This window comes from Eleutherodactylus coqui, chromosome 1 (genome assembly GCF_035609145.1).
Source record: "Eleutherodactylus coqui strain aEleCoq1 chromosome 1, aEleCoq1.hap1, whole genome shotgun sequence".
Taxonomy (NCBI): Eukaryota; Metazoa; Chordata; class Amphibia; order Anura; family Eleutherodactylidae; genus Eleutherodactylus; species Eleutherodactylus coqui.
In genome coordinates, this window is record NC_089837.1 from 372,536,270 (window position 1) to 372,550,287 (window position 14,018).

Consider the following 14,018-nt stretch of genomic DNA (forward strand, 5'->3'; position numbering starts at 1 on the left):
GTTGGTGCATCTGACAATGATTTAACAGCATTTTACACCGTAGCTTCAGTGTTCTTGCTCAGGATAAGGGGTTGGTATAGTAGGTAGCCAGCTGGGGCGCCATTTAGTCACAATTCAGTGATTAAAAAATGGGATGATTGACAGCATGTGTTGGGTGGCAGTGCCCATACACAGGAGGAGCTGCAGCAGCTGTGACCCTATAATCATATATCGCGCCATGTTATGTGGTATGCTAGCTGACAATTATTGCACATCAAACAGTTCAGCAAAACTTTATAAAGTGAAGGTGATTGTCCCCTCTACTTCTAGTGCCCATAGACCAGTGGTCCCCAAGCAGTGGCTCTGGAACAACCATGTGGCTTGCCTCCCCCTGCTGCATGGCTTGGCATTGGAGCCCTGAGTAATGGCCATACGCACTGGCTACAATGTGGCATTCACATCAACAACATCACCCACATACCCCGCACCCAGATGGGCCCAGTGTGATGGTAGAAGGGATTCAAACTAAAGTGTTTGTCTATAAATTGACATTTCCTGATTTTGTGTTTCGCACCTTTATATTCACATGGGCGATTGTGAATTCGACACGTAAAAATGGAGCTGCGATTTCCAGCTTTTCAGATGTATATTAAGAAAAAACAGCAAACGCTACCTAATTCTTTCTTTTTTATTTAATTTATAGTCCCCATAGTTATATGCATTTTGAAGCTGCTCCCCCTCGCATCATACCAGTGCAAACCGTTTTTTAAACACACCCATAGAGGACAATTTGTGTACAAAAATGACACCAAGTTAGGGTATGGTATGTTTTTTTTTTTTTACATTTTTTTTTCCCAACTGAAAACGGCCCACGTGAATATTCATATTGAAATGAATGTGTTCCAATTCTGTGTGATTTCAGCCCGATTTACATCAGATGGAAGAATCATTTGTGTGGGTGGGTTATATTCATATGGGCGCTTCTTCTTCAGTCCTGAAAAGTTTTTGCACACGGCCGAGAAACTCGTGTGATTTGTGCGTTGCGCGATATATGAATCCCAAATCGCACACAAATCGCAGGTGCTGCGGTTTTATACTCTGATGGCTTGCAGTGTTCCCCCCACGCAGATCAATGGGTTCTATTTTTCCCCCGTGATTTTGTCCCAATTTGGTCTGAAAACCGCAGGGAAAGCTCGCACGCTGTGTGCGGTGTCCCCCGGCTGGGAGCTCCGCCGCGGACGTCAGGCTACAACTGGCTATCACAGCTCTCCATACTGCCAGGGCGGCACAGATGACAGCTACTCATCCTTGGAATGCACCCCGTGTGTTCCATCGTGCGGACGTGCCGCCTCCGGACACCAGCGGGCGGGGAGAGCGGGGGAACATTGCGCAATGCTTCGCTTCCCGTAAGTACCGCCCCCATCCCCGCCCTCGCCGCCCTGTGATTGGTCCGCACCCGGAAAGCGGGGCTGAGGCGTAGTCAGCTGTCATACATAGCGCCGACTCGGAAATTCCCGTTGCAGAGAAGAGGTAGTGCGCCGCGGTGCGAGCAGTGTAGTAAGCAGCAGAGCCAGGCCACACGGCGGTCATGATCTTGGAGCGGCTGATCGAGGACTCCACGGAGGTGCTGGACCAGGACTGGATCAACAGCCCCTTGAATCTGGGATCCTTCTATGGAGGCTCCCCGCGGTCCGAGCCGGCGTCCTCCCCGTCTCACTCCTTGTCCTCCGGCCCCTACTCCCCGACGTCTGACGGCGAGAGCTGCCTGAGCGCCTCCTGGCCCCCCAGCAAGAAGGGTAAGGGGCTGCTGCAGGGGTCCGTTATATAGTCGGCTGGTCTAGTCCTGCTTATGTGTGGAGCTGCTGCAGAACCAGTGTATAGCTAGTGGGCTATAAGCATGGCAAGAGCCAAATCGTGTGTGTGTGTGTATGTGTGTATATATAATATATATATATATATATATATATATATATATATATATATACACACATCTCCAACTCTGTTACCAATACCTTAGAGGTCCGTCTACAGTCGTCTAGATCTGTGGTTATTTTGGTTGTTGGAAACAGACGGCACTTCTACAGTTAAACTTGTGAAACTTTCCCGTTGCTAGGTTTTGGATCTCCTGACGTCAGCAGAGTTAGGTGCGCCCGCAGTACGCCGACGAACCGGTTTGCTTCTGGCGTTGTTCCCAGCTCCGCTTTCTCTCTGTCACTACAAGACAGTTTCCTTCCATCGTCTTCTGACAGCCGTCACAACTTGTAGTCTCTACAAAATATCCCTTTTTAGATTGATATTCTGACATCCTGCTGCAGGGGAAAGACAAGATAGGTGGAAAACAGGTTTTCTGATGTATTTAGTTGTGTTTGCGCCTATTTTTTTCGCATTCTTACTTGCAGAACGCTGCCATATTGCCAGTTAACTCCTTACTTTTCCATTATTCTTTGCCCCAATGGAACTCATACTCACCCTGTAGAAATATACGTTTTCATTGGACGTTATCTATCTACTCTAAATCATTAATTTCAGTGCATCACAAGTAAGCATGTTTTATACTCCTTTACCACTGAGTCTTGGTTTCCTTGCAGTTTTCTCCTTGAGTAGCCTCCTCTAGCAGTGATCACATGTTTATGTATTTCTTTAAGGTTTGGGTGGTGTACTGAGCTGTAGTGGGTCTGTCTATATGTGTACCTGTAATGTGGTGGGTTCGGGGAGCAGTAAAGGGAATCTTCACAGCCGAACGGCTCTATCTCTGGATGGACCCCACTAACTATAATGGGGTCTGCGACAGAGCCTCTGACTGGAGGTCCCAACGCAGATGTGAGACTGTCCAAGTGTGTGTGTGTGTGTGTGTGTGTGTGTGTGTGTGTGTATATATGTGTGTGTGTGTGTGTGTGTATATATATATATGTGTGTGTGTGTGTGTGTGTGTGTGTGTGTGTGTATGTATATATAGATATAACATGACGTGGACTTGCTCCTGCATCTTCGGGCTCTCTGACGTGCAGTGTCTGCCATAACTTGGCTCACCTTTGGATGACTACGCACACACTACTGCACAGTGCCAAATTTACCTGATCTTGTTTGCTTTTCTGAAGTAAAAAGGAATAGAAGTCTTGATGGTGAGAGCACAGTAGTCACGACTGGCACTGATATAGCTTCACTTTGGGCCGTATTCAGTCATCTGTATGCAATTTGTTCCACAGAAAAACATGGGTGCAGCTGGTATTGGGCAGCACTCCTGCACGTCTGTATGGTGTTTGATGCTCCTGGACCTTACGTAGTGCTTGTGCTGTTTTCTGCATTAAAACCAGACAAGAGCAGTACATGCAGCATTTGGCCATGTTAAAGAACATTTGTGTGAGCAGCTTCATATGCTACTATGCGGCCGTGGGCTGTAGGAGGAGGACAGCACACGGGCCAAAGCTATGGATAGGCTCAAAATGAGACTTTAAAGCCTCAAACTGTCTAATGTAAGAATGATCAGCAGCCTTCTCTGGATGGAATACATAAAAACTTCTTCAAGTGCTGGTTGTTAACTTTTTTTTAACTTATTTTTTTTAAATTTTGACAACTCCTTCAAACAGCTGCTCATGGTATAAAATAACAAACGGGGGAAAAGAAACATCTCTCTTCTCCACGGCAATTATTATCTCTGCTGAGAATGGAAGTCTGACGCTGCATCAGTCACCTCTGTTCCAATCTCCTGGCATCGTGGTACCCAGGATGTGAGCGCTGATGACAGAGGAGCTGGCGGTGTGACTGCGGCCTCTGGCTCCTATTATTCATTTTATACAATGGGCAGCTGTTTAAACTCGTTAAAAAAAAAAAAAAAAAAAGTTTACGGTTGTTGTTGTATGTCTATAAGCAAGTTGTGTAGTGTTTTTTTTTTAAAGCATATATGTTTTTGTATTTTTAGCTGAACAAGCCAGTGGGATAGTACGTTATCCAAAGGGAAACTTTCAGGGGGTTCGAGTGAAGAACTCTGTGCGGGAACTTCTTAACCGGATGAGAAATAAGGCCGGCCCTGGAGCAGATGATTTGCAGGTACAGTTACCTTAATTGGTTACATTTACTCCTCTGTTCACGGTATTCTAGGTGATTAGCGGGTACAATATTTTGCCAGTTCCAGTAATATTCTATCACTTTCTATAGAATTGCCAGCCAGGTAAACGCTAGTTGTGTTTAATAAAGAAGACTTTGATATTTATCTTGGATATTGACTGTTGACTTTAGGGAAAAAAACAGTTGGTGCTGTTAGATGTTTCTACTAAATACTATTTACTTTTTTTTTTTTTTCTCCTTGTAGAATTCAAAAAGTCAGGAATCGTACACGGGTATGTATATACTCAATATTAAGTAGTATTTTTTTAAAAAATTTTTTACTCTGTAAACATAGTATTTGAAGAATTAGAACAGTATGTGTATAACAATGTGGGCCTAGGATCAGCGACTCAGCCGTAGTATACCTCTAAGTGATGCAGTCACTAAATAAGGGGGTCTCATGTAAACTGATTCTAATTACGGAATCTGCGATCGCTGTCTGCGCAGACTTTCTGCAGCAAAACACAGGCATTGAAAGATATGTACTTTCGATTTTTTTTTTTTTTTTTTTTTTTTTTTTTCTTCACACTCACGGATGCAAATTGCGTATTCGCAGCATGCTCTATTTTGCTGCGTACTGCCTTCTTTAAAGTGAATGGAGGCGTCGACCCTCAGACAATACACAACATTGTGTATGTCCTACAAGTACCTGCATCATCTCTAAGCAACGGCATGGGAAATACAAAGAAAAAAACAAACTGTACTGCGCATAACCGCTGATTGCAGTCATCTGTTTTTTTTTGTTCTCCTCTGTCTTGGCCCAGATCACCCTAAAGACTTCTTCTTTCATCCACAAATCATCTCTGCACTGTCTCCCATCCTACTGCTACATTCAGTGCAATGCACCTCTCAGTAACTCCCAAAAATACTAGTCCATCTGCCCACCCCTAAAATACCAGCAGCAGAGCTCTTTTTAACTCTTAGTCCTGTCTGACATTGTGGCTCCATGTAGTGCAGAGATGACTCTTCCCCCTAAAGTCATGCTCTCCTTACAGGAAAGCATCCGGGACAAGACAGCGGTGGAGTCATTTCACTGTCAAACAGGACCCTTAGAGAAAGCTAAGCAGCCTTGTTAGTCAGTGAGGGGGTTGTTCATTGTTACACAATTCTCATAGCAGCCATATAGTTTCCCACTATTGGTGACAGACCACTATAAATGTGCAAATTAAGTGAATAGCTAATTAATGTATTCTTTCCTTTCAGAATTAAAGAGCATATTGAGCCAGAAACGGACCAATGATTTCATATTGGATGCACCAGTGGCAAAGAAAGTCTGCACCCTCCAGTCCAGTTCTTTCCTGGTAAATGCCTTTCCTCCTGATACAGTAGCACATGCATATTTTTCTTAGTACGTGGTTCTATAATTTTGTATCTCTTCTGCCTAGACCCCACCAAGTACACCAAATCCTGGTGAAATCATGGATGATATTACAAAAAATGAGAGGAGTGTAGACTCCAGTTCAGACCTGCTGAATTTAATTAACATAAAAAACGAATCCCAGCCAGTGTCCCTGAACACCGTGCGAGTGGACTGGAATATGCATACGCAAGGGTCGCTCTATCAACATGTCGCTCAGAGCTTCTCGCCTCCTGAAAACATCCAGGCCTTCAGGGGGTGTTCTCCACAACACAAAAACAACCAGTACCAAGTTGGAGTCCCTCAAGTTGAGAATGTTTCTCCACAGTATGCTGAAGACTACAACAGTTATACTCCAAATGAAAATTATGACTTCTGTACCAGTGACGTCTTTGCCAGCTACCTGGATCTCATTGAATCCACCTCTGAAATGACAGCTGAAAAGATGCCTGCCGAGTCAGCCATTTCAGCTTTCAGCCTGCCTGTAAAACCTCCTTGCGGTCAGCTTTTAAATACAAATGTAGGCCACTCTTCTCCAAATGTTTCCCCACCGTCGTGCCATGTAGAGGTCCGTCAGACAAGTCCGATCCAGATTGGAAAGACCTTCTTTCACTGGCAGATAGAGCAAGAAGAAAAGAAACTGGTCAATGTGGCCCCCGAGCAACTTCTCTCTAAGGATGCAGATGGAGACACGTAAGTGAAATTAGCATTTGTTCTCATGTCAGAGCTGGCAATGGCTATTGTTAATTACAAGATATAATTATTTCATGATTTTTTAAAAATATTTATTTATTTTTTTATATGTTAAACGGACAAGTTTTAATTGTTTCAAGTAAATAGGATTGCAGTGGGAGAAGGTTGTATTAAGTTTGCTTCTACTGGACTTTTGCAGATGCCTCCACATTGCAGTTGCACAAGGAAGAAGAGCTATGTGTTATGTAATTGCTCAAAAGATGGCTTCCATCAATATGTTGGATATAAAAGAGCATAACAATCAGGTAATATAACTTTGACATTGTTGTAATAAGTAGGTCTCTTACACATCTTTGACTTTTTTTTATTTTTCTTGTTTTTATTTTAGGTTTGTGTGTAGTTAGTCCAATAGCTCATGTCATATTTTGAGATTATATTAATATTATAATATGTGTGTGTATTATAAAAATTACACCCCCCCCCCCCATTACAAGTCAGTGTGGTCTGTTGCATGATGGATCTGGCACAGTGTTGGGGTTTCATTTATATCATGCAGCTTGCAGTTCCTCTTTCCAGTACCTTGTTGACAGTCTACAAAGTTAATCATTAATTAGTAACCTTAATTCAGCACCCATAATTATGTTGGCGGGGCACTTCAGCTTTCTTATCATTCAGATAATGGAATTCAAAGTCCATTCCCAGTGGCTTGGTATTAGTGTACCCTGTCACCTTCCCTCCTTGCTCTTATCGATTTGTTCTTTCTTGTCATAAAGTTTGATATTTTTCTAGCCTCTGTTTCCGTGTTGCTATGTTTAACACTTACCCTTTTAAATGTTTTAGAGCGCCTTGCAAGTAGCTGTAGCTGCAAACCAACATCTAATTGTTCAAGACTTGGTCAGCCTTGGAGCACAAGTCAGCACAACCGATCACTGGGGACGTACACCTCTTCATGTATGTGCTGAAAAGGGATACTCGCAAGTGCTACAGGTGGGTTGAAGTCGCTATATCTAAACCAGGTCTGTTGCATAACTGTGCTGGGTGTCGTTTTTAGAATATTAAAATATTTATTAGGCCCCATTCACACCTGCACCCACTGGAACTGCCTGAACTATAATGGGGTGTATCCAGCTTTTGTTGTTCTGACTGGCGGTTTTCCAGATGGAATGGCTACACATACTGCGCTATTTCATCTGGGATGGATCTGTGCCGGAGGCTCTGAATGGAGCCTTTGATGCACATTTGTAAATGGGGCCTTACAACAGCACATCTTTATTCAATGTACAGTGTTTAGACAATTTTACATATTTATTGTAGGGCCAACTTTGTAATGTCTTCATTTTTGTACTTTTAGGCAATCCAGAAAAGCGTATCAGCTGGCAATCAGTACATCGATGTGGATGCAACAAATTACGATGGTACAGTTATGTTTTTATGTCAAATTTAGTTGACCCAAACTGTAGTTTTCAGTAAGTTTTTTTTTTTTTTTGTTTTTTTTTTTTGCTTTTGCTTGTTTTACTAATTCAATTTTTTTGCTCCATAGGTCTGACTCCATTGCATTGTGCTGTAATTGCTCATAATGCTGTAGTTCAGAGGCTGCAGTTTGGTATACCAGCATCAGATGACCTGCTGATGAAGAATAAGGCTATGGTTGACACCGTGAAGACATTAATTCACATGGGAGCTACCGTAGAATCAAGAGTAAGATTTACTGTTCATCATTATGCATTAATTTTCTCTGCTCTGTGTAATAGCTGTGTGTGTTTTTTTTTATTTTGTCTTTGGAGGATGTCTGTGTTTCATCCCTTTCCAATTGCAGGGCTCTATGAAATTCCAAATTACTCTATTAAATTTGTCTGAGTGTTACCATTAGCCATCTTGATAATTTAACATGTTAAAGAAGAACTTTCTGTCACATATTGAAAAGTGCAATTACTAGATCTTCACAGCAACACGAGGCTCTGGTGAACCACTCACTGTTAATGCTTCAGACTGAGATCCATTGGAAGCAGGAAGCTTTTCTTTAAAGGGGTTGTATCAAAATGTTAAGTTATACCCTATGCACAGGATAGGAGGTGAATTGCTAATTGGTGGGGGGCTCGCCTGCCTGTCACTGCAGGGTTGCTCCCTCTCCCACCCCACTCAGTGGCATTGGGATGAATGGAGCTTTGGCTGAGCATGTGCTGTTGGCACTTTTGATTTCAATGGGGCTGAAATACTAGAACTTGCACTCTCATTGAATCTGGAGAGTCGGTGCTCCACTCAGTCTCCTCCTGACCATGGAGTTGCAGTGAGGGGAACACAGAATCGCCATTCTCTAGTTAGCATCTTAGCTGTGAGACCCTTTCCTCACCAACATGTAAATGATCCCCTTTCCTGTGGATAGGGGCTAACTTAATAAAGCATGAATTACAAATGTGTAACATCATATGGATGTAGCATTGAAGTCTAGGTGAATTAATTTTTAGGGTGAGCATTAATCTATAAACACGATTTTTCTTGTAGTCTCACTTTTTACATTCATCACTTACAGGATCGTAAAAGTGGAAGAACCGCTTTACATTTGGCGTGCGAAGAAGCAAATCTTGAACTGATGAGTCTTTTCTTGGAGTTGCCAAATAGTCTGCTTTTTATTAATGCTAAGGTAATTGTAAGCTGTATTTTATTTGTGGTTACTTTGCCAACACTTGCTTTCAAAGTTCACATTCACTTTTAATTTCGAGGCTTAACTTGAAAGCACAATATCTGTCAAAAGAAATGTTTCTATACGGTTTGCAGACATTGCAAAAAAAAGTTATATAATTTTTTTTTTTATTTTAATATTGTTTTCTTAGGCCTACAACGGAAACACAGCATTACATGTCGCAGCAAGCTTGCAGAGTAAAAGAGCTCATGCCGGGGCTGTGCGGCTGCTAATGAGGAAGGGGGCTGACCCTAGTGCTAGGAACCTAGAGAATGAGCAACCTGTGCACCTTGTTTCAGATGGAGCTGTAGGTGAAGAGGTAATATATATTCTTGTGACATGACTAAATACAATCCAAACTTGGTTTTGAACTGCCTGTACTTGTTACTGAACAACTACCAGGTTTTTGTGTGTATGTTTATAATTGAATTTACTAATTTCATGGCCAGTTTGTAGTTTTGTATAGATAAGACACTAACTTTTCAGACATCATGCGCTCCTCTATTAGCCATAGTGTGTCTTATCAATCTTGTAATATACTTTTTATTAATGTTCTGTTTTTTACCATTGTAAATCAAGTTTGAAGTACCATCCACTCTGCAATCGGGTCTTTAGGACATCATCTAGGCTATGGAGGAGACCGAGGATCTCTTCATAGGCTTATTTCTCCTGCACTTGCACAGCTCTCAGACCTGCAGTCTGTATGTTTCCCAAATTCCAGTGCCTCAGACATTGCCGCAGGTGTTATCTGTGTAGGATATCCTGGAAACACAACCTGTTGAGGAGTGTGGGAAACACTGGTGTACACACTGACTGCAGATCTGAGAGCTGTATAAGTGCAGGGCAGCTGAGCCTGTGAAGATGGCTCCTCCCACAGAAGATGTGTTAGGCCGCCTGCAGACGGCCAGGTCGGATCCGGCTGCGAGAACTCTCGCAGCGGGACCCGACCCGAACCCCTGTAGAGATCAGCGCGGCACTCGCCTGCTCCCGCGGCTCTGGCTCTTTGATGTGCCAGCTGCCGGGCAGCCAGCGCATGCACAGATCGGAGCCGGCGGCCGCATGCCGCAATTTGTTTCCTGCGCTACATTTCGCGCGGACAAATCGCGGCCGTCTGCCTAGGATTGCGTTTTCTAACAATGCTATGGCAGCTTCCACGGGTGGAAATTCTGCGGGAAATCCCGCCGCGGAATTTCCGCCCGTGTGCAGGGGGCCTTAAAGTCCTAGTTGCTAGAAAAGTTCGGTGCCTAACTGGCAGTGGATTGCAGAGGGGCTGGGACTTTGAATATTTATTGAAATCAAAAGTATATTACAAGATTGAGTCACGCACGCAATTAGATGAACATAAGTTGTCTGAAAAGTTAGTGTCCCTTTTTAAAGTGCTGAAAACATACAATTTAGGAACATTGTAAAGTTAGATAAAACTGTCTTATTTACAGCATTGATATCGCCGTCCTATTTAAGTGCTTGTATTGTAGAATATTCTACTAAATCTAAAGGCCCGCACTTAAACAGGTTGATTTTAAAGTATGTTAATACAGGTGCATTATCAGCTTTCTCTAAAACTTACATCTGTTATTTCTTTTTCAGATTAGACGAGTTCTCAAAGGAAAAGCGATGCAGCACTTACCATCTTACTAGGCTGCCTCAGAATCCACTTTTTAGACTCACGCCAGTTAGGCTGTCTTTATTATGTAAATAGGTTTGCCCAAGTAATGGGCAAATGAAAGTTTGTTTCTATGAAACATATGTTATTGTTCACTATTATATAGTGACCCTAATATATCTCAGCAGTAAAGTCCTGGTTCTGCTAAATCCTCTTCTTCATTTAGTGAATTGGGAGCGATATTTCTTTCATTAAATGACCAACAACTAATATAAAGGGTATTGGGGGTCACACACAGCTCCACCCCCTTGGCAACGTTTGTACATTGATTTGTATGTTCAGAATTTATTGGAAAAACGTCCAGATGGATGTTGCCTACAATGAAGGAATGTAGTTGTGCCGTATACAGCAACATGTAAAAGTTTGACTATTATAAGCATATTAGTTGAATTTTGTGTTTTTTCTTTTAGTGGTTTTGTATAACCATCTGTTTTTTGATTGATCATGTATGTATTGAATGTATTAAAGTAGGTTTATCTATAAATGTAGATTATTGACGAAATATGTTTAAATATTCATAGTTTTAGTTTTCACCTTTTATTCTCTCTCTATGTATTAATAAGCATTGGTTGAATGTATTTTTATAGATTTATCATCAAATGTTTAAGTTCAGTATGTCTTGTAGACAAATATTGTAAAATGTTGTAACATGTCGATCTTTAAATGTTTATCTTAAAATGTGAAAAAAAAAAAGCTCCAATAAAATTGTATATTTTAAATTATTTAATGTTTTTCATTTGTTTAGTATGTTTTTCGGGCTACCTTGATTTTTATACCACTTTCACTGATTAGCAAGGCTAAGGGCTTCACTAACATGGCCTTGGCATGTTTCTTATTTAGTGGACACATCCATCCTTGAGCACAATTTCTTTAGTCTAAATGGATTCAAAACCCTTGGATTGAATTAATTAGCAATCTTTAGAATAGTCCGAGCTCCATACTGAAGTAATAGTATTCCTTTCCACAATGTCACCTGGATATCCTGCATTTTCCCATCACTCATGACAGCATTAACGAGAGAGAGGGCTCTGCCCTACAACTGGACAGGAAACCTAGAGAAAATTAAAAGGGAACTCCCACTTCCTCCTTCCGTAGGACAGGAAAACCACTGACAAGAGAAACTTGAGACCTGTGACTCATGCAGCCATAAAGACTGGATTACTTCTATGAATTGTGGGCATCAAATAGGGTATGGTCTGCCTGCTGCCTCCCGCGCTGCGCTCTAGGCCAAGGCCCCGCAGCCTCCCGTCTTTTCTTTCCATGGAGCCAGCAGGGTTATTGCTGCCAGTTAGGAGTCACTATAGGGGTAAGTCTGGTAAAACCAGTGAGGGCACAGAATCTCGTTAAACTAGTGAGAGTCCAGTTAATGGGAATCAAAATCCACTTGGGTTCTTTTTTTTTTTTTTTTTTTTTTTTCATGATTATGTCTTCACTGGCTGGAATAAAGCCTTTGTTTTCTCAAACACATTCAGTGAAAGCTATCCCAGCTAAAGATGGATACCTTTTGGAAGTCTGAGGTAAGTGATGTTGATTACACAAGAACAAGAGGTGGAAAACGAGCTCCACTTTCTGGAGTATAGATGTTACCAGGAGCCGATTGTCCAACCCACTGGAAAAATTCCCGAAGGGGCCGGTGGAGAGGAGGAAATTCTTTAAAAATCTATTGGGTGAAATATCCACAAATAAAGTCTCCCCTGCAGTCTACTCGTATTATTCACCTGCTGAGTTTCAGATGGCGTGATGACATGACAAGCATATGTGATTGCTGCAGCCGGGAACTGGCTACAGTGGTCACATGATCTCTCCAACCGAAAGTAAGCCGATTAAACAGTGCAGACACAGACTGCACTGGTGAGGAGAGCGGTAAGTATAAGGCTGGGTTCACACAGGGCGGATTTGTCGCGCGGAATTCAGCCGTGGCAAATCTGCCCGCGGCCGCTAATCTCGGGATTAGCCAGCCATGTGGACGAGATTTCTCAATCCGCTGCGGTAAGTCCGGCTGGAACCGCGGCGGCCGCAGCCGCGGTTTCAAAATATGCAGCATGTCCATTCTTTTTTTCATTCCGCTGCGGCCGCGCTCTCCTTTATGGGAGCGCCGGCCGCAGCGGAAGAGCGAGCGGCTGGGCCGCTTCAAAGCCGCCGCGGCTTTTTCCGTGGCGGTTCTCCCGACGGAAATCTTTCAGTTTTTGCTGCGGCCAAACCGCGAGATTTCCGGCGGGAATACGCCCCGTGTGAACCCAGGCTAACAGTTTTTTGTTTTAACTATATTAAAGGGCATTGTTAAGTGGCAGCTTGGGCCTAATGAGGGGCATTATCACTGAGTAGAGACAGACCTATATGGAACTTTTAGTACGGAGTGGGGGGCCCGTGAGGGGCTTTATTACAGAGTGTGGGCCTATTTGGGGCATTATCACTGTTGGTAATATTGGTCTTTGTAGTGGTCTTTAGAGCAGGCTCCCATTACTTGCGCATATTTTTGTGGTGAATGGAGTCAATGAAAGTATATTGATTTTCATCGATCCTTTCACACTTGGGTATATTTATTCATTTTCATATGGAAAACATTTCAAAGTGTCGTTTTAATTCTATTTATTTATTCTAGTGCTTGTGGATCCATGATATTTTTAGTTTTTCCGTCTGGTGCGTGCAGGAATAAATCAGAAGGTTTTCCCACATGTGAGCTGGCCACATATAGCTGTCCATGTGAGAAGCACGGATTCGCCAAATGTAGCCCACACACTTGCAGCGATTGTCCTTGTGCTATGGTGAGAGCTAGGAAACAAGCAGAAGTCACATGTGTAGACGTGACCACGCAGGTGACCCCTACGTAGTAACTTGTTCAGGGCGGCGTTATCACGTGATCGCATGGTGACGCTTCAAGGGGGGGGGGGGAGGCGGTCTGGACCCGTCACATGGAGTAGACGTAATGTATTCACCTCTATACCTACAGGGATTGGAGGGGTGCCATAGGACCAGGGCACCCCCTAGCAAGTAAGACCCTATATAGGGAAATTGCGTATGATAAGACGGAGCGCTGAAAATTTTTTCTGTTGATTGCTTGTATTTCCGTTTTAATGTGGTTTCTCTGCTATAGAACAGAGAGACCGAAAAAGCCCTAACACTGGTGCGAATGAGCCCTAAGATATCTCATTGTGAATAGAGTGTTACGTCATGTAATACATATTGACTACCATCGACCGCTAAACTGATTGGCTGAGAAGTGGTCGCAGAACCAATCACAGCCATCGCTTCCTGGAGGCAGAATTTTTGAATCCCGTAACCAGGAAGTGATGTGTGAGCGGCTGAGGACTGCGGGTCTCCAGAGAGCAGTGTGAGGGACCATGGCTGCTAGGTAATGTATTACTTTTTAAAATATAATTAGCTAGGGCTTATTTTTGTGATAGGGCTTATATTTCAAGCCCCTACCTCCCCCACCCTGAAGATCTTGAAAAATCAAGGTAAGGCTTATTTTCGGGGTACGTCTTATTTTGGTGAAACATGGTGCTACTGCGCACGAACTCTAAAGTGAGTATGCTCCAGCG

General features: G+C 42.9%; 1 protein-coding gene across 1 annotated transcript; it reads left to right on the plus strand.

Moving 5' to 3' along the window:
* The first annotated feature begins 1,488 nt into the window (after positions 1 to 1,488).
* On the plus strand, positions 1,489 to 11,198 carry NFKBIZ (NFKB inhibitor zeta). The gene is made up of 12 exons (XM_066578630.1): positions 1,489 to 1,775; positions 3,899 to 4,026; positions 4,289 to 4,316; positions 5,287 to 5,384; positions 5,469 to 6,133; positions 6,333 to 6,438; positions 6,974 to 7,120; positions 7,485 to 7,548; positions 7,674 to 7,831; positions 8,664 to 8,774; positions 8,965 to 9,132; positions 10,401 to 11,198. Exons 1-12 carry the CDS (start codon positions 1,568 to 1,570, stop codon positions 10,449 to 10,451), a joined length of 1,932 nt encoding a protein of 643 aa, XP_066434727.1. The 5' UTR covers positions 1,489 to 1,567; the 3' UTR covers positions 10,452 to 11,198.
* Positions 11,199 to 14,018: the final 2,820 nt, after the last annotated feature.